This window comes from Mandrillus leucophaeus, unplaced genomic scaffold, assembly GCF_000951045.1.
Source record: "Mandrillus leucophaeus isolate KB7577 unplaced genomic scaffold, Mleu.le_1.0 Scaffold331, whole genome shotgun sequence".
NCBI lineage: Eukaryota > Metazoa > Chordata > Mammalia > Primates > Cercopithecidae > Mandrillus > Mandrillus leucophaeus.
In genome coordinates, this window is record NW_012103488.1 from 610,589 (window position 1) to 636,636 (window position 26,048).

Sequence of the window (26,048 nt, forward strand, 5' to 3'; positions counted from 1 at the left end):
TGCCTGTAATCCCAATGACTAGAGAGGCTGAGGCAGGAGAATCACTTGAACCCAGGAGGTGGAGGTTGCAGTGAGCTGACATCATGCCATTGCACTCCACCCTGGGCAGCAAGAGAAAAACCCCATCTCTAAATAAACAAATAAATAAAGTTAGGTTGGAGAAGTAGGCAGGAGCAAAACCATGCAGGGTCTTGTTATTTTGGATTTTATTTCAAATGCAAAGGGGAGCCATTGAAGCGACACTTAGCAGGGGAGTTACCTTTATGCTTATAAACGATCACTCCAGTTGTTGGGTGGAGAATGGATTACAGCATTTGTCAGCATGAAAGTAGTTCTGGAGATAAGTGCAATGGTGGCTGGTTTCAACCTAGCTTAGCAGATGAAACACTAAGGAGTGGGCCAATTCAGGGGGTATTTTGCAAGTACTGCAAATGAAACTTGCTGATAGTTTATGCTATGGTTTGGATGTTTGCCCTGTTCAAATCTCGTGTTGAAATGTGATCCCCGATGTTGGGGCCTCGTGGGAGGCACTGGATCATGGGGTGGATCCCTTATGAATAGCTTAGTGCCGTCCCTTTGGTGATGAGTAAGTTCTCACTTACTTAGTTCACTCAAGAGCTGGTTGTTTTAAAAGAGTCTGGGACATCCCCCTTTTCTCTCTCTCACTCTCATTCTCGCCCCATGACATGCCTGCTCCTATTTCACCTCTCGCCATGAGTAAAAGCTCTGAGGCCTCACCAGAAGTGGATGCCAGCTCCACATTTCCTGTAAAGCCCATAGAAGCATGAGCCAATTAAATCTCTTTTCTTTATACATTACCCAGCCTCAGGTAACTCTCCATAGCAATGCAAGAATAGCCTAGTACAGTTTAGATGTCAGGGTATGAGGAAAGAGTAAATCAATCAAACTCTGGTTGATGGCCTGAACACCTGGGTTGACACTGAAACTGCTCACTGAGACGGGGAGGGCAGCAGCATTGGTTGAGGGGGGAAGGTCCTGGATGGTATGTGAATGGTGGGGAGGGAGAAGTTAATTCTATTTTGGCCATATTTGAGATGTCTTTTAGACATGACTAGAATGTAAGCTCAGTGGGGCAGGAGCTTTGTCTGTGTTGTTCTGTGCCATATTCCCCGTGCACAAACAGCATTTAGTACAAAAGTTAGTACTGAAAGTCTTTTTGAATGAAAAAAGCCAAGGGGAGGCATTGAGAAAGCAGTTGGATTTATGCATGTTTAAATTTTTGGGCAAATGCAGATCCTCAGTAAAGCATAAATACATTCCTCCTTGGCTCTCACATGTGCAGCAAAAATCTCTAAGAGTGGTTTTTCAAAGAGCAGAATTAAACATCCTAATAGGGTCAGCTAATGCCGTCCTGGAAAGAGGCTCAAAATCCCAGTCTCTGACTAAAGCTGACCTGGTCTTTCCCACAGTGTTCAGGGTCATTTAAGTGAGACGGCAAGGACCTGGAGGCACTGCTGCACTGCTTCTCTGGGTCATGTTTATTATTTCTAGTAGTAACAATACTGCTCGCATAGGTCAAAATTCTTATTCATCTATTTGTTGATTTCCACTGCATCCATTATTGTTTCTACCAGTCTCAAGACAGAGGTGTTAACTGATACCTGCTTTAAAACAGAATTAAACAGCTCTCTAATAAGTCAATGGCTTTGACAGTTAACTTTCTGGGCCAGTTAAATCCTGGAGACACAATGTGAGCTTTAAGAAGGAGAACTGAGAATGAAGATTGCCTATTATAGTAATGACATAGTCTAAATGTTAAAGGGTTCAAAATCACGTCCTCCATTTTGTAGTACTAAGAGCAAAAAATGAAAAAAAAATACAGAAAGAAAAGAAAGCAAGAAAGGAAAGAAGAAAAGGAAGGAATGAAGGAAAGAAGAAAGAAAAGAAATGAAGATGGGCTGGGCATGGTGGCTCATGCTTGTAATCCCAGCATTTTGGGAGGCCAAGGCAGGTGGATTGCTTGAGGCCAGAAGTTTAAGACCAGCCTGGCCAACATGGTGAAACCCTGTCTCTTCTAAAAAAAAAATACAAAAATTATCCAAGTGTGGTGGTGCACATCTGTGATCCCAGCTACTTGGGAGGGTGAAGCATGAGAATTGCTTGAACCTGGGAGGCGGAGGTTGTAGTGAGCCAAGATTGCACCATTGCACTTCAGCCTGGGTGACACAGTGAGATTCTGTCTCAAAAAAAAAAAAAAAAGAAATGAAGGGAGGGAAAACAAGCCATTACATTTATTTAAATGTACTTTGAACAATTCTCAATTATCTGCAGTAATGGATGACCCCAAAGATAGAAGCCATTTTCCTCCTGTTTCAAAATGAAGTCCTCCATTGCAGTACTATGAGCAAAAAATGAAAAAAAAATATAGAAAGAAAAGGAAGAAGGACATTTTCCTCCTATTTGCTTTGGGATACAGCTTTGTTCTCTTTGAGTGCTGCTGTGACTGATGTTCTAGAGCAGCGATTCTCAACTGTTGCTGTGTTGGTGGCATCAGGGTTATCTCATGAAGCTATGTTTTTTCCTTTTTGTTATTTTAAATTTTACAGAAAAGGTCTCACTCTATCATTCAGACTGGAGTATAGTGGCATCAACCTAGCTCACTGCAGCCTCAACTCCTGGGCCCAAATGATCCTCCCACCTCAGCCTCCCCAGTTGCTGGAACTACAGGTATGCACCACCATGCTCTGTCAATTTTTAAATTTTTTATAGATACAGGATCTTGCTATGTTGGTCTTGAACTCCTGGTTGGTCTTGAACTCCTGGACTCAAGCAACCCTCCTGCCTCAGATAACTACTAGGATTATAGGAGTGAGCCACTAAGGCTGGCCTTCATGGAGTTTTTTAAAATTATAATGCCTGGGCCCCACCTTGCATCCACGGAGGCAGAATCTCTTGGAGGTGGGCTACGGACATGTGCGCATTTTAAAACTATTCTGATTCCCATTGTCTTCATTCTGCTGATCAGTGAGAACTACTGTTCAAGGAAGTCACATTAGACGGCTGAAGAATGAGTGCAGGTGTGCCAGTCCTGCCTGACAAGGTGCAAGGCAGCCCCTTCCCACTGCCTCCTCCTGCTGCCCCAACTGGGAGCACAGGTAGGACTTAAGATTTTGAATTTCAAAGCTATCTGTGTTAGTCCATTTTGTGCTGCTATAACAGAATACCACAGACTGTGTACTGTATAAAGAGTGGAAATTTATTTTCTCATAGTTCTGGAGCCTGGGAGCTCCACAAGGTGCTAACAATTTTGGTTGTTTGGTGAGAGTTGCATCCTCTGAAGGGGACACTGTGTCCTCACATGGCAGAAGGTGAAAGGGCAAGTAAGCTGAATGCTGCATGAAGTCTCTTCCACAAGGGCCTTAATCCCATTGATGACGGAGGAGCCCTCACAGCCTAATCACCTCTTAGAGGTCCCAACTCTTAATCCCATCACAGTGGCAACACCTGAGTTTTGGAGTAAACACATTCAAACCACAGCGCCATCACTGCTAAGCGTGTAGGTTTCATGTAAAATAGGAATGAACAGAGAGAGAGGAGGAAAAATATAGTAGAAATGACGTGGTCAAGAGAGGAATATAAGTAAACTCCTTTAGATTTGGGGGGCAATCTTTCTCAGGCATTTCATACTTAAGGAAACCTCAGAGCCAAGAAGGGACTTGAAAAGCCAAAAATCTGAAATCTGCCTTCTGCCTGGTGCTGTGGAAAAGATAAATTATCCCCCATGCTCTAATATTTTCAGACATTGAGATGTTGTTGTCCTCCCCATTTCAATGGCCACAGTCTCCCAGTTAAAAGGAGATGCTGTATTTACAGTATCAGGAAGTTAGCAGATAGGTTAAAATCAACAAACAGGTCAACATTTTTACACATATCGAAATCATAAAAAAATTCTGAATCCTATTGCGAGGAAAATGGTTTCATTTAGAGCAAGAGAATCGAGTGGTAGAAAGAAGGTCCCTCAGCTTTTGATTCAGAAGTACCAAGCAGATGAGCCAAGAATGCTGGCTCTGGAAGCCAGAACACCTGGGTTCAATTGTCAGCTCTGAAACCACAGGTTATTCACTTAGTCTCTCTGTGCCTCAGTTTTCTCATCTGTTAAGTGGGGGTGATCACAATAATAAAAAATGGAATTTATTATCATTAGTTATTCTAATAATGCAGTTATGTTAGTGTTTTTTTTTGTTTTGTTTTTTTGCTTTTTGTTTTTGTAACTAACATCACACCACTACTGTGTCTTTGGTCCCTAATAAGTGCTTTAAACATGTCATTTATTTGACATGTTCTTTTACTCACATAAAGCATTTGGGGTAGGTATATTATTGGCCCCATTTAAAGATGAGAGATTAGGCTGGTGGCGCTTGCCTAAAATCCCAGCACGTTGGAAGGCCAAGGCAGGTGGATCTCTGGAGCTCAGGAGTTCAAGACCAGCCTGGACAACATGGTGCAATCCCATCTCTACTAAAAATACAAAAATTAGCCGGGCGAGGTGGTGTGCACCTGTAGTCCCAACTATTTGGGAGGCTGAGGTGGGAGGATCACTTGAGCCTGAGAGGTTGAGGCTGCACTGAGCAAAGATCAGCCACTGCACTCCAGCCTGGGAAACAGAGACCCTGTCTCAAAAAAAAAAAAAAAAAAAAAAAACCTAAAATCAAAATAAGATAAAGATGAAGGCTTAGGTATCTGGCTTGAGGTTGTACAGCTGGGAATGGTGTATCAGAAGCCAGGCAGCCTGACTCCAGAGTGGCACCTGAATGATGTCAAGCCTCCGTGCCCCTCTTATTTCTCAGCCCTACATGTTACTCTGGGTGAGGAAAGCCCTGTGTGGGTACTGACTGCCAGGAACCATGAGACATGATTTGTTGTCAGTCAGCTCCAGGATGGAAGTGCCACCTACAAATAACCTTGCGCTTAGGATGCCGCCCTGCACAGCTGAGTCTCTGTATTTATTTGCCTACTGTATTGTTTTTAGTAGAGAAATGTCTGGAGTAAAGTATCTGTTACTCCTGGAACGGGCAGTGAAACGTTCCAGGGAAAGAATACAACATCTGCTCTCAGAGGGAGATGTGCTTTGTCAAGGAAAAATGTGATTTTCCAAAGTGAGCTGAAATTTCCCTTACCCTGAGGGGGATTTTGTCAGCAGTTTATCCTGTGAGTGTTCAGATTTGAGGAAGGAAGTTTGTAAAGCAGCCCTGAACAGATGGTTTGCTCTGCTGTCTGCTTTTATAAAAGAGGGGGAAAACTTTGATAGAGATGTTTCTAAACATGGTTCAATATACAAATTCAAAACCAATATTTTTTCTAAAACATTTCAGGTGAAAGAACCTATTTGGACATGACACTGCCTCACATCATTATAATATGCTATGCTTTCTGCTTACTGTGCTGAAATGGTCTTTCCTTGGCTATCACCAGACGGGCTTTTAGATGCTGGAATCTGCCAAAGCGGTCATCATTGCTATGAAGTACATAAGGAATTCTGGCTGAAAGCTCAAACGGCTCTTCTTTGACCAGATGGTTTATTTATTCTTACTACTCTTTACCAGGAAGTTAAGCTGCACCTTGGCATTCTTTATAGAGAGGATGGCCTTTAAACTGTTGAATTGGTATCTGGTGAAACCTACCAGACAGAAGGAACAAGCAGCAACTAATTGTCACTTTGGGCTGCCCAAGTTTGTGTGGTACAGGGAAGCTAGCTGACGAATGCTCAGGTTGACCACACAGAATGGGGGAGGGGAAAAGACACCCAGGGCAGAGGCAGGTGGAAGCCGTGTAGAGTCTGCTGGGGTCTCAGTAGAACTGGGGGTCTCAATCTAGGGCTCACGACCTGCGCCCAGACCAGCTGGTCTGAAAAAGGAGCCCTGCTGAATGGTGTTGCCAAGAACCACCCGACAAGCAAAAACTGCTCTCTTAGGACATAGAAAAAAGTGAACCTGCATATGGCCCCTTGAAAATCACTTTCCAGCCAGAGATATCAACTGTCTGTTACACAAAAGAGTGCCTGGAATTGGTGTGGGTGGTGACAGGTTATGGAGTCAAAAATTTACTCGGGTGATCAATCCCAAGGACCAGCTGTAGATGCAATGAAGGGTTCCAACCCCCAAAATCATCATTGGTGAACAACACAATAGCAAAGGCCATATTAAGGAGATATGAGGTTTGAGAGCTAGTGACTCAGAACTGTGATGCCAGGATCCTCCCCCTCACTCCACGTTCCACCAAGGTGCTTCTCAGGAAAGTGGGGAGAGGAAGCGAAGGGAGGAAGGATGCCCTGCAATCTCGATTTGCCTCTCCTCTCTTCTCACCTGCATGCACTAAAGTATGTAATCTTTTCGGTAAAATTGTCTATAAAAATGCCTCTGCATTTCCTCTAGAAAAGATAAAAGGTTTGGGAATTTATTTTAAGAGGAATTTTTAAAAAGTAGGATCAAAAGGAATGAGGGTAAGTTAGATGCAGGAAGATGAGGAGGGGAAAAAAGAACAATACGACTTGAGGCTGTCAAAGTGAGAGATTTCGTGGGTGGTCAAGAAGTTAGTCTGCTCCACCTGAAAGGAGAGAGAAAGAACACTAGCTTCTGCGAGCTTTAGATCAGGAATATTACTACAGAGAGGTGTTCAGATTAAGAAAGTTCGGGAAGACCTGTCTCCCAAACTAAGCAAAGCAGGATGAAGCCTAACCTCAACACAGATCTCGACTAGCTCTGCCTGAGGACTGACCCCTCCTTGTGCTTCTGTTTCTTTTCAAGGATAAAGAGAGACTGCCTTTAAGAAGTTTCTCTAGTGTGTGCATCAGAGTCTAATAGGGCAGGAGAAGGGGGAATGGGGAGGAAACATTGCTTCCAAGCCACAATCCAAACTGATTTTAAATGTTTTATCTCCAGGCTTTCATTAATGTAAGCTGAACCTTTTCAGTAACTTCATGGTCGTACTTTGAGTTGCATTTTAACCATGCTTTCCTAAGAATAAACGCAAAGAATATTACCCTAAGAATATTACGCAAAACTGCCCGAAAAGCATTAGGAATTTTCTTCCTTTTTCCCGCATTACAGTTAAGTCATTGTGTAGAGAGTTGTTAGAATATAGAAACTTCTAGCTCATAAGCGTGGTTCTGGGGGCAATCGGGAACAAGCTGCCTGCCTAAATCATGAGTCTTGCTCATGACAAAAACTGTCTGATTGTCTTCTTGTCTGGACTGCCTTCCACTTCCTATGAACATCCCCCTCTGTTCCTCCCATCTCTCAAGACCCAGCGCCAGACTCCAGGGCTCAGTAGAATGAGATCTTGTCACCCACCTGGACACCCCAGCCTTCTCTGTTGGTGCCACTGTCACTGCACTTACTTTCTGCCTTTTTTGGTAGATATTTGTGTCCATGTCTGGTAGCTTCTGGCAGACTTCTATTTACTTTCCTTAGTACATATCTGCCACAGTACACTGCTTCTAAGAAGCGCTGGATTAACTGAATGGATGCATGAGTAAATGCATTCACTTCCCCCCACCCCAAGTGACTAGCACCTGCAATGGAGCTAATATTCCCTGTCTTGTCTTTAAGATACTATCATGTTCCAAGGAATATACATCTTCTTTCCGCTGAGGAAAGTGCATTTACTTTGTGTATCCAATTTTGGCAGAATCAAAGTATGGGCTCATAACGTCAATTTTCACCATATACTGCTAATTTCTTAGTTTTAAAAATTATGTTTGACACGCCAATGGAAAAAAAAGAGAAGACTAGAGAACAGTAGGTGCTCAATGTGTCTGTTTTTTGAGACAGGGACTCACTCTGTCGCTCAGGCTGAAGCGCAGTAGTACAATCTCGGCTCACTGCAGCCTCGACCTCCCAGGCTCAGACAATCCTCCCACCTCAGCCTCCCACGTAGCTGGGACCACAGGCATGCACCACCATGCCTGGCTAATTTTTTGTAATTTTTGTAGAGATGGGGTTTTGCTATGTTCCCCAGGCTGGTCTCAAACTCCTGGGCTCAAGCCATCTGCCTGCTTTGGCCTCCGAAAGTGCTGGGATTATAGGTGTGAGCTACTGTGCCCAGCCAATAAGCATGTCTTCAGTGATCTAGCAATCCCACCTCTAGGTATATACCCCAAAGAAAGAAAACCAATCTATCAAAGAGATATCTGGACTCCCATGTTTATTTCAGCACTGTTCACAATAGCCAAGATTTGGAAGCAACCTAAGTGTCCATCAACAAAATGAATAGATAAGAAAATGTAGCACATATATATATAATTCGGCCATAAAAAAGAATGAGATCCTGTCGTTTGCAACAACATGAATTGAATTAAAGGTCATTATGTTAAGTGAAATAAGCTAGGCACAAAAAGATAACCTCTGTGTGTTCTCACTTACTTGTGGGAGCTAAAAATTAAAACAATTGAACTCATGGAGACAGAAAGTAGAAGGATGGTTACCACAGGGTGAGAAAGGTAGTAGAGGAGAGTGAGGGAGGAAGTGGGTATAGTTAATGGGTACATACAATAGTTAGAAAAAAATGTAAGATCTAGTATTTGATAGTACAAAAGAGTGACTATAGTCAATAATAATTTAACTGTACATTTAAAAATAACAAAAGGAGTGTAATTGGGTTTTTTTAATACATGGATAAGTGCTTGAGATGATGGATACCCTACTTACTCTGTTGTAATTACACATTGTATGCCTGTACCAAAATATCCTCTATATCCCATAAATATATACACCTACTATGTACCCACAAAAATTAAAACTAAAAAATTCAAATAAATAAATGTCTTGAGTGAATGAATGAATGAATGAATGAGGGAGTGATGGCAGGAACCTAGATAATGGGGAACTGGATAAAAACAGAAACAGAAAGAGAAGTAGAAAAAGGATAGACACACAGGAGATTTAGAAAAGGAGTAGAAAGATAGAGAGGGAAGAGGGAAAGGAGACCCAAGTCTAATTAAATTCTCAATTAGCAAGCCAGGTTTTACTACAGACTTGAACCTGATAATTTAACAAGAGAGAAGCAGCTGGGTGAGAAGAGATAGACTTTGAAGAAAGATCTGGATTCTGATATCCACTCAGCTACTTAGACAAGTGACTCAATCTCTCTGAGCTCACTGCTTACAATTTTTTTTTCTATTTTGAAGTAATTTTAGATTTACAGAAAAGTACAGAGAGTTCTTGTACACCCTTCACTCAGCTTCCTCTAATGCTAGTATCTTTCATAATCATAGCACAATTGTCAAAACCAGGGAACTAACATTGATACAATCATACTAACTAAACTATAAGCCTCAGAGTTTCTCCAGTTTTTCCATTAATGTCTTTTTCTAGTCCAAGATCCACTAGGATCCCACACTGCATTTAGTTGTTACGTCTCCTGGTCTCCTCTAGCCTTTAACAGTTCCTCAATTTTTTCTTACCTTTTATGACGTTGATGCTTTTTGAAGAGTAGAATGTCTTTCAATTTAGAGTTGCCTCATATTTTTTTCATTACTAGATTTATGTAGTGTGTTTTTGGCAAGAATACCATAGAGATGAAGTCCTGCCTTTCTCAGGGCACCATATCAGGAGGCATATGTTGATACGTCTCATTACTAATCATGTTAGCCTTGATCGCTTGGTCAAGCCAATGTCTACCGGGTTTCTCCACTGTTCTATTTTCCCTTTGTATTAATAAATACCTTGTGGAGAGATGCTTTGAGACTATTTGCAAATATCCTATTACTCATCAAACTTACTTTTGCCCAATAATTTTAGAATTCATCAGTGGTTCTTGCCTGCGACAGTTATTACTGTAGTGTTCTAATGATGACTTTCTATTTTTCTCATTCTTTCTGCATTAATTGAAATTTTTCTATAAGTAATTGCTGTCCCTACTCCCCAACCCCACCACACTGATTTATTTGTATCAGTATGGATTCAAAAATATGTATTTTACTCTATGGGCCATAATCCAACACTATCATTATTTATTTTGTTGCCTAAGCTTCACTTTCTTCTTCTGCAAGACAGGGATGATGACAACTGTCATAAGAATTGAATGAGATTTTAAAAAATGTAAAAATGTCCAGTCCAGAGCATCAATTAAATAAACGCACACTCCATTTCTTCTTTTTCTTTACGGTCTGTAAAGCCATGCTAATTTGAAGGCAAGGCCATTCAAAATAGGTGAAAAATCTGAATTGGAAAATTCTCTTTTGATGGTATACAAAAGAACTAGAAATTAGCTATTCCAGTCATGTCTAGTAGAGATCATTTGGGATATGCCTATGTAAGACTGATTTTTAATCAGCATACCCATAATTTGTATGAAAATAGATGCTTGAGAATACTTGAAACAGACTGTTCTCTTAAGTAGTTTAAGTGTTTTCCCAGAAATCTTGTTTACGTTCTGAAGTTGCTTAGCTAAACTATTTTCAGAGATAGTCCAAAGTCTGCCTCTACCCAGCTGTAGGTCATATCATCACTAACTCTGAATTAGTGAAATCACTGATTTGTCTTTGATTCCCAAGGTTATGGAAGTGAATGGAAGAAATCCAAGTTTAATTTAAAATTAGATTTTAGAAGTTTTGGCAATTCACTTTTAAGTTCAGGTGGAAATTTAAACATAAAGACAAGATAGGATCCTAAGGATGTGAGAGTGGGTAGATCTGGAAGTTTAAAATAATTCATGAAATATAGTGAAATCCACTAATAAAATCACTCAGTTTACTGGAACTTTCATTTTTCCATCCCATTTTTATCAGTAAGGAAAATCAAGAACATCAGGAGATTTATTTTTAAAAACAACTTCGGGGCAGTGAGGTTTGCAAGCTCTCATGTGGACTCCCAGAGATTCTGTCAGAGATTCTGTGTTACTCAGTTTGGGGTGGGACCAGGAATCTGCAGTTTTAGCAGGCACCACCCGCCAATGCAGTCATGCTGCAGGTGGGAGGCAGCATCCTATAGTCGTTTGAAGCCCAGGCTTCAGGGCCTGACTATGTGGGATTAAACCAAAATCGCCACCTACCACTTGTGTAATCTTGGGAAAATCACTTCATCTCCACATACTTCAGTTTCCCATTGATAAGACGGGGCTTATGACAATATCTGTCTCCCAAGGTTGTTGTAAGGAGCAAGTAAGTGGTACATATAAAATGGTTAGCACAATAGTGCCAGATAGACTGGTGTTCAGGACATGTCTGGATACAGAACCGCTTGAGCTCAGCCTCTTACACTTGCTGTATTCATGGGCCTTATCATGGTCACTGACATTTACAACCATCATCAGGATTTTGATTTGCAAGCTATGGAGGCTGCAAAGTGAGCTATAGTTAGAAAATGTTTTGTGTTTTTTTCTAAAGATGGTGTCTCGCTCTGTCACCCAGGCTGGAGTACAATGACGTGATCCTAGCTCACTGAAGCTTCTAACCTTCTGGGCTAAGGGATCCTCTGGTCTCAGCCTCCACAGTAGCTGAGACTACAGTCGTGCACCACCATGCCCAGCTAATTTTAAAATTTGTATGGACAAGGTCTTGCTATTTTGCTCAGTCTGGTCTTGAACTCCCGGCCTCAAGCGATCCTCCTGCCTAAAGCACCGGGATTACAGGGATGAGCCACCTCACCTGGCCAGAAAGTGTTTAAGTAACAAAGGCTGACAGATCCTCAGTCAGTCAGAGATATATATGATTCAGAATAGGAATATCCTGTTAGCATTAGGTAGAGTTTACTAAATGACCAAAATAGGCAACTACTGTATCTGTGTTCAGCCAACTAACAACCAACAAACATACTGATTAAAATTTTGTGATTGAATACACAAAACAAAAGAAATTAAGTCTAAAACATAAAATGTAGAATAGAAAACTCTGGGTGTGGGTTACATTACTAAGAGAAAGTGCCTTCTAAGTCCAAGAATGCAGTCGGCCAGACCCCAGCACTACATGGAGGCTCCCTGCTCCTTCCTGCCGCTCTTCCCTGCTCCAGGGCCATAGGGATGTCAGCCAGTGGCTCTTGATCTCCCAGTGAGTCCCTAGACCCCCACACAATGACTTTGTCCTAAGTATTCCCAGACTCCAGTCACACCTGTCTTCTTCAGAACTAGCTTCTGATGTAGTCTCAGAGGCTTTGGAGTGACATTCTGGGGCTGAGGATCTTCATGGAATGCAGAGAGAGAACCAAGGTGATTCACTGTCCCTCAGTGAATTGCCCCCTGGTTGCTGCCTGCTCTGCTGACCTAGGTGTTTCTGCTGAGGGAGTCCTAATAATAGAAGGGGGTCAGGGGGTTGGTTATACGAATGTGGTCAGGGATCATGCTGTCAAGACTCAAAATTGAGGCATGTGGTTTTAAAAGCACCTTTGGAAATGAGGGGTTGGTGGGGGAGAGGAAGGGGTTGGAGATTGGTATTCTGGGTGCCCAAAGGGACTAGGATTGGTGGACTGGGTAATGCTATGGAATGGAGTTGAGATCAATTAGGCTTAAGGGCAAGTTGGGGAACAGTGAGAGGAAGGATTGCAATGTGATGAATGTCTCTTTGCCTGGAAAGAAAAGCAGCCATCATGGAAGTGGCAAGACAGAGTGAAATGAGACACATCAGGAACAGACAAACCTAGAAGGGGAGGTATGCTTGAAAATCACTTCTGGGTGAGTCAAATACCAAGACATCAAAAAGTGGCTTCTTACCTCATTAAACCTCATCACCAGATCTTCAAGGGCATTGTGCTCTCCATTCTGAGTGGTAAGAATCGACGCTGAGATGGATGCTTTGAGGCAGGGCAGGGACCTTTGGCATTCAGGAGTGCCCAAGTCCCGTGTTAAGAAGCAAAGGTAGTCAACTGGCAAGACCCTGCGGTAAATACTCTGCTCCTGCTCCATCAGGATGCTGGCGACTTCCTCTGGGAACTGGATGAGAGGCTGCAGATCGATCAGCTCCTTGCTGATCCCAGCTGAACTTGAAGGGAGGGTGTTGGAATTGGCCACAGAGGGGCCTGGCTGGCGTTCTAAAACAAAGCAACAGAAGTCGTGGTTACACCAAATCTGGTGTCCCCTGCAACAGATATTTACTTGAGAGCCATTTCAAATCTTCTATGTTCTTTAACAAAACCCCCTGCTTAGTGAAGAGTTCTGTACTATTTTTCTTTCTTGTTACAAAGACCTTTCTGATATTTGTCCTGTCTGTCTTCTAGTCACCTAATGAGGTGGGGGTGGAGTGGCGGTGGTGGCGGTGGTGGTGGTGGTGGTGGTAGGGTTGTTTTTTTCCATTTTCAGAAGCAGCATTAATCTAGCACATCATTCCCCAACCAGTTTACTATACTTTGTAAAACACCATTTGCCTCCTTATCCTCCTTTGCTAACTACCATCAGAGTGACATGAAATGAGGGTGAGTATAAGCATAGCCAACTTAAATGGAAGAGGAAAGAAGGCTGTGGGGTGAGGAATATGTATATGCATATTATGTGTAAATGAGCAGGACAACTGGGGACCCAGAGACTCTCTGGACAAAAGGTTTCAAAATGTCATGGTATTCTCTGCCAACCCTTCACCCCCAAAGAGTGACTTTGATTTCATTGATACCTATTTGGGGATTTGCAAGAACAGAACCATCTACAGACATAAGAAAGGAATAGGTAATAAGGAGATGTATCTAAATAAATCAATCTTACTCCTGGCCCACAACTGGTAGCAAGAAGGTGACAGAGAGATGCAGGAGAGAAGGTGGCAGTGCATGAGATGGAAGTACCAGAGTAGGGGATGCCTAGGCTCAAAATGATTCCTGTAATTAGAGACACCACACTTGCCTTCTCTTTGACACCCTCCCAGGCTGCCTCTTAACTTCTTACCTGTAACTCATTCATTCGACAAATGGAAAGTCTATGATGAGCCCTAGAACAGAGTTTTCCAAAGTATGATCTCTGGAATACTGGCATTTGCAAGAAAAAACAATTTTGTGGCCACCTGAGTTGGGGAAATGTCACATATTCATGTCACTTATTCTCTTCCTGGAAATACCTGTCATCCAGCCTGGACACTGGCTAACAGCAAAGTTTGTAAGGATGACTTCCTTCACATTCAGACCTCAGTATTCTCTGACTCTTTTCTAAATCTCCGTTGCAGAAAACTTTGGAATTATTACTCCAAACTGCTTCATGTCTGTATTATTAAACTCCGAAGTCATCATCCCTGAATTTGACTTCTTTCTTCCCTTCTATTCTCTCTAGTAAAACTTCTCTGTCCTCAGCAAACTTCTAGTTCCTTGGCCTTGGTCTGGTGCCATGATAAGCATTTTAGATGGCACTCACCAGCCAGAGATTCCCCAAGAAGATAACTTGACTTTCCACCCCAGGCACATCCCAATCCCCAATGCTGGGCAGACTCAAACCACCCATTCCTTGGCTTCTGGGCTGCTGTATGATGACACTGACAAGTATGCCACTTAGTGATGGGGCTGTTGCTAATTTCTGTTATCTAACTTCAGCTAGGCCCTCAGTGTGACTCAAAGTTGACACAAACTTATTTATTTTTTCCTAAACAACTCACTATCCTCTTTTCTATTCTTCTCACACTCCCAAACCTGCGTTTGCTTTCCTTACAGTCATTCGACTGTTTCTTAACTATGCTGTGATAGTGTAGGTCATATCAGAAACTCCTTCAATACAGATGCCTTACATCTCCTCCATCTTCTGCTTACCTGAGAATGGCATGTGCTTCCTCCTCTGCAAGGCCCACCCAGGTTTGTGATTAAATCTACCTTTGTCTCTTCCAGAACTTGCTTCAGTGGTTATCTCTACCTTTAATCCCTCGCTTTCTACTGACTTCTTTGCACACCCAAATGTTCAGTTTCCTTTTTCCTTAAAAACTAACAAATAGGACATCCCTTATACTTTAAACTCCAAATCCTCTCTATCTTTCCCTTCACTATGTACCTTCTACACCAGGTAGCCCACAGTCCCTAATTCCTTCTTCCATGAGTATGGTCACTATATCTTCTGATCAAAAAATCAGGCCATCCTCTCTGTCCAAATTACTAAACCATTGAGCACATGGGAGAGAAAAATGGAAACCAGGTTGGTTCGGGTTGACTCTAAGCATTTTAATACATCTTTTGGACCAAATTACCAAAAATCTTCTGCAGCAAAAAATAGAGACTATCAAATTATATTTGGTTTTATCTAAGCTCATATTAAAAAAAACATTAAAATCAAGTTGATGCTTAAATCTACCCTACATGGCCTCCCTCTCCAACTTTCTGAATAGTTTAGAAACTGACTAAGTTTCCTGAAAATTGAATCTGAATGTGACTTGATGAAAGAGGCCAACTGAAATTTCTAGATACTGATAATTTATATACAGTGGAATTAGCCAAATATAGGAACTCATCTCAGAAGTAACCAACTCTAAGACATGATCTCAAACTATAGCACTCTGCAGAGGAAACAAAAATAACTCCAGTCACTTCTCTAATATATAAGAGAAGAGATAATGTAATATAATATGCAAATAATGTAAGATAAGATGTCATATGGGAAACTGCAATATATCTTGAGGTATGAATCACATGCTGTTGCAATGAATGACAAGTCTAGTGACTGGTGGGAAACAGCAATAAGAGAGACCCAAATAAATTAAAGAATAAAAAGAAACCTGGTCATTGTAACCCTAATAAATCTGGCAGTCCCAATATAACCATGTATCTCAGTATAAGTATAACATCACACTCAAAGGAACAGAAATTGAATGCTAGAAGCTTTGAAACAATGTTGACCTTTCATGTAGGTTTCCTTAAAGCTGGATTACTCAGGGTTTTCATATCAGGTACCACGAAAAACATCCCAGAAGTCTTCTTGGGGCATAATTCTTTGCTTTCTAAGTTCCATACTTTTAGCAGCTGTTAAAAACAGTACACCATGGAATGCTATGCAGCCATAAAAAAGGATGAGTTTGTGTCCTTTGTAGGGACATGGATGCAGCTGGAAACCATCATTCTCAGCAAACTATGGCAAGAACAGAAAACCAAATACCACATGTTCTCACTCATAGATGGGAATTGAACAATGAGATCACTTGGACACAGGAAGGGGACATCACATACCGGGTCCTATTGTGGGGAGTGGGGGAGAGGGGAGGGATAGCATTAGGAGATATACCTAATGTAAATGACGAGTTAATGGGTGCAGCACACCAACATGGCACATGTATACATATGTAACAAACCTGCACGTTGTGCACATGTACCCTAGAACTTAAAGTATAATAATAATAAAAAATAATAATTTAATAAAAAACAAACAAACAAAAAAAACACTTCCCACTTTCCCTCATCCTTGTTGAGCTCTCCTTATTATGTCCTCTTTCCTCTTCACATGACACATTGCCCTAGTGCCCAGCTGAAACTCACCTCTGAGCCTTGCTCTCTAACAACATGGGCCACTGGAAGATGGATTAAAAACTGAATAGTTCTAGGACCCCTGGTCCTTCCTCATCATCCATGAAGCAAAGTTCATAAAGCCCACTGGACACTGTGGCTCTTCTCTTTTTAAGAAGTGTCTGGTGAATAAAATTAGCCACTTCATTGTTTGCTCTCAGTCCCATATTCTTCAGTTAATAGTTATTCTAGGCCGGGCATGGTGGCTCACTCTTGTAATCCTAGCACTTTGGGAGGCCGAGGCTGGCAGATCACTTGAGGCCAGGAGTTCGAGGCCAGCCTGGCAAACATGATGAAACCCTGTCTCTACTAAAAATACAAAAAATTATCCAGGCATGGCAGTGAGCACCTGTAATCCCAGCTACTTGGGAGGTTGAGACAGAAGAATCACTTGAATCCGGGAGGCGGAGGGTGCATCATCACACGCCAGCCTGGGCAACAAGAGTGAAACTCCATCTCAAAAAAACAAAAAAAAGTTATTCTACAGAAGAGTAAGGCTGTATTGGTCCCTTTTCACATTGCTTGAAAGAACTACTGGAGACTGAGTAATTTATAAAGGAAAGAGGTTTAATTGAGTCACAGTTCTGCATGGCTGGGGAGCCCTCAGGAAACTTACAATCATGGCAGCAGGTGAAGGCGAAGCAAGGCACATCTTACATGGTGGCAGGAGAGAGAGAGAGGACGAGGGTGGGGGGAAATGCCACACTTTAAAATCATCAGGTCTCATGAGAACTCACTCACTATCATGAGAACAGCAAGGGAGAAATCTGCCCCCATGATCCAGTCATCTCCCACCAGGCCCCTACTCTGACAAGTGGGGATTACAATTTGAGATGAGATTTGGGTGGGGACAAGAGTCAAACCATATTGAAGACTGTATCTTTAGATACTGTCACAGCCTAGAAATATTTACTATGAGACACAGTAACTTCACATTCTGATTCTCTGCTCAAAAATAAAGTTTCCTGTTCCAAGTGCTTTATATAGATTAATTCAGGACATAGATAGTATTATTGTCCATATTTTATTCATAAGAGAGCTAAGGCTCACATATGGTCATATAAGCAGTAAGTCAGAGAGCTGGGATTTGAGCGGGATCTATTTGACTCAAGAGCTCATGTTCCTGATCACTCAGGATATTGCCACATTGGCATTCTGGTTTATAGATGCATCTCAAGTGATTTAATTCAGAATAAATCAATTACTGTGTTAGTTTACTTGGAGTGATCTGATAAAATAACCTCTTCAAACTCCAAAGTTAAAGATTTGACCAAGAGGGTAAACAGTTTCCTTCCTTGGTCAGTCTGGAACCATCACTTGAACCACTACAACTATGTGATAATGCGTAGCACATAGAAACTCAGAAACTCAGAAGCACACTCTCCTTTCCTCCCCATGAGTTCACACGAATGTTCCTATACTTTAAATCAGTATTTTCCAAAGTGTGTCACACTCAATTTATGCAAAGTACAGTTTCTTAGTTAGTAATTTAGGGAACTACTGGGTTAAACAAAGTTAAACAGGCTTTTTTTTTTTTTTTTTTTTTTTTTAACTGCAGGACTTCTCAAAGCCATTAATAATTCCCACGAGGGGGAATATAGTATCACAGCACATAGCACATCCTCAACCTTGTTGTCTGTCTCTATATCATTTACATGGGGATTACAGTGTCTTCAGAATGCTTCTCATCATACTCAGAGATTCTCATTGGGGGAAATGAAGCATAAGGAGTTTGTGAGGTTGGTGGTTCCAAGGAGGCTTACTTCGCCATGTGGCTGGAATCCTATGTAAAGACAGAAGCAGGGGAGAGATTGTGGATTATTTAGGAATTTGTAAGTTATTTCCCATGGCTGAATGCTATACTAAGAGAGATGGAGCATCACTGTAGAAAACCAGGAAGGAAGCTTTATTTTCTAGAAGGCACTAGAGAACAGGTGTGGCTCATGAAGAAACAGGCAGATGGGGGTGATGCGAGGATGAAAACACATATGCAGCCTAGATTTTTGGGTCTCTGAGTCAACCTAGATATCATTCCACCTTGAGGGAGGGGAATTCCAGGCCAAGTCTTTGCTTGAGGGATACTGCTCTGAGAAGCTGGAGCACCGCTATAGAGCCCTCTTGCCACCACACAGAGCCCTCCCTTCCCTTCCCCTCCCCTCTCCTCTCTGTCCATGCAGGTGATAGCCAGCCTCTGACCTCAGTTATAAGCTGCCATTCCCAGAAGCTATCCATAAATTGCAGAGCCCAGAAATACTAGGTAGGGCCAAGGCATAAGCCTCTAAATTTGATGAGCATTTTCCACCTAATGCCTTGGGGTACAGTGCCTTTGGGGAACCCCTTCCCCCAGGGTTAGTAGTTTCTGAAAATGCTTGTTCAGATCCTGATCACCCCAAGAGCCTTGGGCTTGGGCTAGAGTCCAGCAAAACCTGCCATTTCCCATTTCTTTCTTTCTTTTATTTATTTTTTGCTTTTTGGTCCCTATGAAAATTAAAAGCATTTTTTCTTGCTATGCCCCAGATGAAAATCCAGAGTTTATAAGATAATCTCACAGAATCCTGCATAATGTAAGGGAGTCATGACAGGTAGCCATTGCTAATTTTAGGGTTTTTTTGTTTTTTGGTTTTTTTAAATAAAACTTGAGTTCAGTTGTTACATGAATTGCCCAAAAATCCAGCTTGTGAGTGGTCAGCCCCAGAACTGGCAAAAGCTAAGAGAGAACCTGAAGTTTCTAGCTTCTGGCCCAGTCCTCTGGGTTATCCCAAGCTGAGCCTGGGTTATTCTGGGCATGCTCAGTGTCCAAGGGCTGGCATTATTAGCTGCCAGTAATGGGTTTCAGAAATGTTAAGGAGAAATTCATTCATTAAGAGTGCCTACTATGGGCCAGGCATGGTGGCTCACGCCTGTAATCCCAGCACTTTGGGAGGCCAAGGTGGGTGGATCACGAGGTCAGGAGATCGAGACCATCCTGGCAAACACGGTGAAACCCTGTCTGTACTAAAAATACAAAAAAAAAAAAAAAAAAAAAAAAAAAAAAAAAAAAAAAAAAAAAGGGTGCCTACTATGTGCCAGGCTTTGTTTTCAGCTATCCTGATGTTGAAATTTAGTGAACAAGAACAAAGTTTTGTTCATATGGAACACCTAAGAAAGGAGATAAACAATAAGCACAGTAAATGAGTAATGATGCATATGAGAAAATGATAAAATTGTTATGGTGAAAATCAAACAGGGTTCCAGGATGTGGGTGGGGAAGCTGTAGTGTTACATAGCATATCTTTTTTTTTTTTTTTTTGAGACAATGTCTTGCTATGTCGCCCAGGCTAGAGTACAGTGGCATGAACCTCTGCCTCCCGGGTTCAAGCGATTCTCCAGCCTCAGTCTCCCAAGTAGCCAGGATTACAGGCATGTGTCACCATGCCAGCTAATATTTGCATTTTTTAGTAGAGACAGGGTTTCACCAGGCTGGTCTTGAACTCCTGCCCTCAGGTGATCCACTGGTCTCGGCCTCCCAAAGTGCTAGGATTACAGGTGTGAGCTACTGTGCCTGGCCCACATAGCATATCTTAACTAGACTGTTAGTGATTGTCTCACGTTTTCTGCAAAAGTGGGCAAAACTTTACCCTCCAAGGTGCCCTTGGCTTGGTCATCATCACCCTTTCTCAAGTCTCAATGGTAGCCATTAATTGAGCTCTTAGTCCTCACCATTTATTAGCCCTTTGTGTTAAGTAACACATTTAATTCTCACAGTGAACCCTGTATGGTGTTGTGATTATTCCCCTGCTACAGACGATAAAACACAGGTCAGAAACGTTAAACATTTTGCTTAAAGACACCCTGCTATTGAGAGACAGGGCTGAAATTTAATTGCAGCTCTGACTCCAAAAATCTGCCCTCTGTTACACTCAGCATTTTGAGGCATCCTTTGCAGAGGAGACATATTTCTACACACACACACACACACACACACACACACACACACACACACACAGGTTTTTTCTCTTCTGGGGTAGAGAATGGAGTTGAAGAGTTAGGTAGGAATACCTTACAGGATTCTGACTTTAGAAGGCATCTCCTCCCCAAGCCAGCTGAGCAACCTTCTGATTGTGATTTTAAATTATATCCTATCAAAACCTGGGAGAATCTCCATGTGCCTATGTGTCAGAAACTTTATCTTTCATTCCCATTCCATATGAGGGGTGGTGAAATGGGTACAAGCTTTCTTGAGAGGCAAAACAAAATTTTAAGCATGTCTATTCTTTGTACTAGAAATCTTGCTTCTACAATATTATACAACAGAAACTCTTGCAAAAATATAGACCAAGTGAGGTAAATTTATATGTACTGAAATTGAATTTATTTCACAAAATATTGAGGACAAAAAAGCAAGTTGAGAACAATGGAATCTTATCCTATTGAGGGGAAAAATAATTTTGTAAATATAGGTATATGTTGCATACCCTGTCCAGTGCACACCAAATAATAGTGTATCTCTTACACAGTTCTGTTTTGCTCAACTTTTTTGTAATGCACATATGACAGTACTTTTAAAAATAGATCAAAATGGGCCGTGCACAGTGGCTCACACCTGTAATCCCAGCACTTCGGGAGGCTGAGGAGGGTGGATCACCTGATGTCAGGAGGTGGAGACCAGCCTTGCCAACATGGTGAAATCCCGTCTCTACTAAAAATACAAAAAGAGGCCAGGCGAGGTGGTGGGCACCTGTAATCCCAGCTACTTGGGGGGCTGAGGCACAAGAATCACTTGAACCCAGGAGGCAGAGGTTGCAGTAAGCTGAGATGACACCACTGCATTCCAGCCTGGGCAACAGAGTGAGACTCCGTCTCAAAAAAAAAAAAAAAAAAAAAAAAAAAAAAATCAAAATGATATCCAAAAAATTCAAGGCAACAAAATCTCAATCTTCTCATGCTCAAAAAACTGGCTCAGCTTTTGGCCTATTCAGATTTTTTTTCCAATATATATGGTAATATTGTTTTTTTTTTAAGTTATTTTAAGTTACAATTAGAGAAGAAAGTAGGAAAAACTTATTTTATCTACTCTATCCATTTTCCTTTGCTTTGAATTAATTTTGTAGACTTTTTTAAAGTATTAGATTCTCAATTGTACATTTAATAGTCCTTTAGTGGTGCAATTCTAATTACATAAAATAAGACAGAGAGAGAAGAACATTGATTTCTTCTTATAGAAGATTCAGAGCTGACTTAAATACACTAAATCTCAGGAAGAGCTGAAAATTGCTTTCAACAGGGAAGCGATGGGTTTAGAAAAAGGTTAGTTAATTGGTGATTTTATCTTATTATCTGTTATTGGTTTTCAAAGTAACAAAATCAATCTTGCAACAAATGTGTCTGGCTTGTCCTGAACATTACATGAAAAAGATGAGCTCACAAAATCAATGAAGCATATTACTTCTAAGTCAGTACTTAAAAGAGAAAAAAAAAAAACCAATATATTCAGACTGAGAGTTAAGACATATTTAGACGAAACAATCTACCAGACAGAAGAGCCTTAGAGCAAAAAGAAAAAAGTTGATAGAATCTTCATTAACAAAAAAACAACTTTTGCTCACTGTGCAAAACGTAGAAAATATAAAGAAGTATAAAGAAGAAAATTTGCGGGAGGCTGAGGCGGGAGAATCGCTTAAACTCGGGAGGCGGAGGTTGTGGTGAGCCGAAATTGCGCCATTGCACTCCAGCCTGGGCAACGAGAGCGAAACTCCATCTCAAAAAAAAAAAAAAAAAAGAAAATTTAAAATAAGAATCTTATACCCAGAGGTAATCTCTGCTAATACTTTTGTTGTTGCATTTCATATTTATCTATAAATACACGCAATATTCACAAAATTAGGATCAGAGAACACATTCTTTTCTAGCTTAAAAAAACTCTATAATGCACTTTTCCCCCAACTCTGAGGCTATTCTTGTAATATTAGATTTTTGATGGCTCTTTATGTTATATTTACATCTTTTTACCATTATAATAACACTGTGATAAACAATCTTGTAAATATAACTTTATCTGTGCTTACTATGTTAAATAACATTGAAAGAGAAAAATTCCCTACCCGCATGGGGAAATTTCCAGGGAGCAGCATTTTCTCATCTATTCCTTTTATAGCACATTAACTAACTGTTTTATCAATACTCACTGATCACTCATCTATTTCTGATTACATTGGGTAAAAAAGAATATGTGAGTCAAAATTCATATGGTAAGTTGTAATAGTATGTTGTCTCATATAGGGGGAGATGGCATCACTGACTCAAAGTTTACAAGAGGAGGAACTCTGGAGTGTTTCTGGTGACAATCTGATGCCCTCTTAACCAGCAGCAGAGTTTTGAGGTATGGCTGACCTTCTAGATATGGAATGGTTTCAAAATTCAGCCTAAGCAGGCAATCTGAGCTCCAAAGTCTGACCTGGGTGAACTATTTAAACTACACTAATTATTCTGAAAGGATTCTGTGTGTCTGTTTTGTAACAATCAACAACCATCATCATAAATAAATTATAATATTATTTAACATACAATAATATAACATCCCAGTACTTACAATGTGCCAGGAATTGCATTAAAACTCTCTACCAAGATCTCACTCTATCCTCACAACCACTCTATGTAGACAGCACAGCACCCCATGCTGTTATTATTTCCATTAGCAGATGGGGACACAATTAAAGAACTTGCTCAACATCACACTGAGATAAGTAATGGAACCAGTGCCACATCGGTCCAACACCAAAGTCCAGCATCTTGAAATCACCAGCCTACACTGACTCGAAGGTTTTCTTCCTTTTAGTCTCAGTACACAAATGACAATCAGAGGGTGAAAGAGGCAGGACTCGGGCTGAATGCCTGAATTGGAAGGAACTACAGGGAGAGCTGGGATAAATTTTCCACACTTTACACATCAGAAAACCATGCCTCTGAGCTTCTTGCCCAAGCTTCTTGCCCAGGGTCACAGAGCTGATTAGTGGCAAAGGTGGACCAGAACTTGGGGACCCTGACTCCCAGTCCAGGGCATTGTCTCCATACTCCACTGCCTCCCTTACTGGTGTGGTTAGGATCTCAGGTGCTGTAAGCTCCTGGGGGCAGCTCCCCCAGAGTAGAAGTAGAGTGGGATCTTGGGACTAATATGTGTGATCGCAGCCCAGCTCAGTTGCTGATTTGCTTCATGACCTTGGATATGTTCTAAACAACTATGGGTATGTCACAGTGATGATGGGGAAATTAAAACAAGAAAATGCGTGTAAATGTTTACTACATATTCAGCCCTCAATAATCAGTCATCTTATTATCATCATTAATTTAACATTTGCAAGAGGAAGAAGGAATTCTGGAGCCTTTCATCTTAGAAGCTTAACGAGGAGACTCAGTCATATTTCCAACCATTTCAGGCTATGGAAACTTTTGCTTTGTTTTTATAACCTGCAACTTGCACCCTTTGGTGTGGTGCCCACAATAATAAAAAGAAAATATTTTTTAAGATCCCAAGTGATACCTCACTTACTCTTACAAAAAGAAATGTCTGTATCATCTTGCCACACACTGTACTAATGAATCCCCTCATTGAAAAAAGACCCCGCTCCCCCAAAACATCAAAAAAAGGCTGTTCTTAACTCTTCAGCTCTTCCCTCTATGAAAAGAATATGTGTGACACAATAAAATAAAAAAAAGATATATATATATGGTCTCTGCTCCCAGTTCCTGACATAGGGCTCCTAAAACTCTAGGAGCATCTTTTTTCCCTCATCTATGGTCCTAAATCCCTTAGAGTTTCCTAGTGATAGGAGTGTCTTTTGTTCTAATGAGGTAACTCTTGGTGGGCTCCTGGATAGCTTCAAGATGAGGGCTGCGCACCAGAAAAACCAAGGCATGATTACAAGCTTGAAACTTTAAGCCCCACCCACCATCCTCTGGGGAGGGGAAAGGAACTGAAGACTGACTAAATTAATCACGCTGAGGTGATGAAGCCTCAATAAAAATTCCTCAACTATGAGGTACACAGAGCTTCTGGGTGAATGAACACAAGGAGGTGCTGGGAAGGTGGTCATCCAGAGAGGGTATAGAATCTCCACACCTCTTTCCCCACACGTTGCTCTATGCACCCCTTCATCTGGCTGTTCATTTGCGTCCTTTATCATAAACTGGTAAAGTAAGTAAAGTGTTTCCCTGAATTCTATGAGCCCATTAGAGCAAATGATTGAACCTCAGAAGAGAGTCATGAAGACCCCCATTTGTAGCCAATTTGGTCAGAAATACCAAAGGCCCAGGACTTGTGATTGGTGTCTGACGTGGGAGCAGTCCTGTGGCACTGAGCCCCTACTTAACCCGTGGTGTCTGATGCTAGCTCCGGGTGGAAAATGTCAGAATTGTGTTATAAAACACCCAGTTGGTGTCAGGAGAGACGGAGAATAGATTGTTGGTGTGGAAAACCCCCACACATTTGGTGTCGGAAGTGTGAGTGTAGAGGAAACGGTTTTTTTTTTTTCTGTTAATATTCACATCCCTTCCACTGTGGCATTATTATCACACCCCATCAAGATGTCAGAACATTCTCAGAGTTAAATTCTTTCATGCTAAAACACTGCTGAGCTATTTATGTCCATTCTTTTTTTAAACTGAGATATAATTCACATGCCGTAACATTTATTTTCTAGGCTGGGCACAGTAGCTCGCATCTATAATCCCAGCACTTTGAGAGGCTGGGGTGGGAGGGGCACCTGAGCCCAGGAGTTTGAGACTGCAGTGGGCTATGATTGCGCCACCGCACTCCAGCCTGGGCGACAGAGTGAGACCCTGTCTCTCTCTTTTTTTTTTTTTTGACTTTCTAAAGTGTATAGTTTAAAGTATACAATTTGTGCTCACTTCAGCAGCATATATACTAAAATTGGAATGATACAGAGAAGATTAGCATGGCCCCTGCGCAAGGATGACATATACATTTGTGAAGCATTCTGTATTTTTTTAAAAACAAGAACAAAAAAAATAAAGTGTACAATTCAGTGGTTTTTAGTATATTCAGAGTTATGTAACTATCACCATAATCAATTTCAGAATGTAGATCACCTCCTAAAACATGTTAGCCTGTATATGTTGGCCATCACTCCATTCCCCCAGTCCCTCTCACCCAGGCCCTGACAACTACCAGTCTACCTTCTATCCCTAAGGATTTGCCCCATGCTGGACATTTCATATAATGGGATCATAGAATATGTGGCCTTTTGTGTCTGGCTTCTTTCCCTCAGCATAATGATTTAAAGGTTTATCAGTGTTGTAATATGTATGACTATTTCATTTCTTTTTAATAACTGAATAATATTCCATTGTATGTATACACCACATTTTGTTTATTCATCAGTTGATGGACATTTAGATTGTTCACATTTTTGGGCTGTTATGAATAATGTTGTTATGAGCATTTGGATAAAATTTTTGTGTGAATGTATATTTTCACTTCTCTTGGACATATAACTAGCAGTGGATTGTTGGATCATATGGTAACTCCTATGTTTAGCATTTGGAAGACATTCCAATTGTTTCCTACAGGGGTTGTACCAATTTAAGTTCCCACCAGCAATGTTTGGGGCTTCAATTTCCCCACATCCTTGTCAACACTAGTTTTCTTTT

General features: G+C 41.2%; 1 protein-coding gene across 3 annotated transcripts in view; it reads right to left on the bottom strand.

Moving 5' to 3' along the window:
* Positions 1-26,048, bottom strand: part of PLCE1 (phospholipase C, epsilon 1) — a 348,582-nt gene that overhangs the window by 141,911 nt on the left and 180,623 nt on the right. For all 3 annotated transcript variants that reach the window (XM_011988462.1, XM_011988460.1, XM_011988463.1), the window contains one exon: positions 12,664-12,980. In XM_011988462.1, coding sequence (XP_011843852.1) covers positions 12,664-12,980 — 317 coding nt within the window. The remainder of the gene's footprint in view (positions 1-12,663; positions 12,981-26,048) is intronic.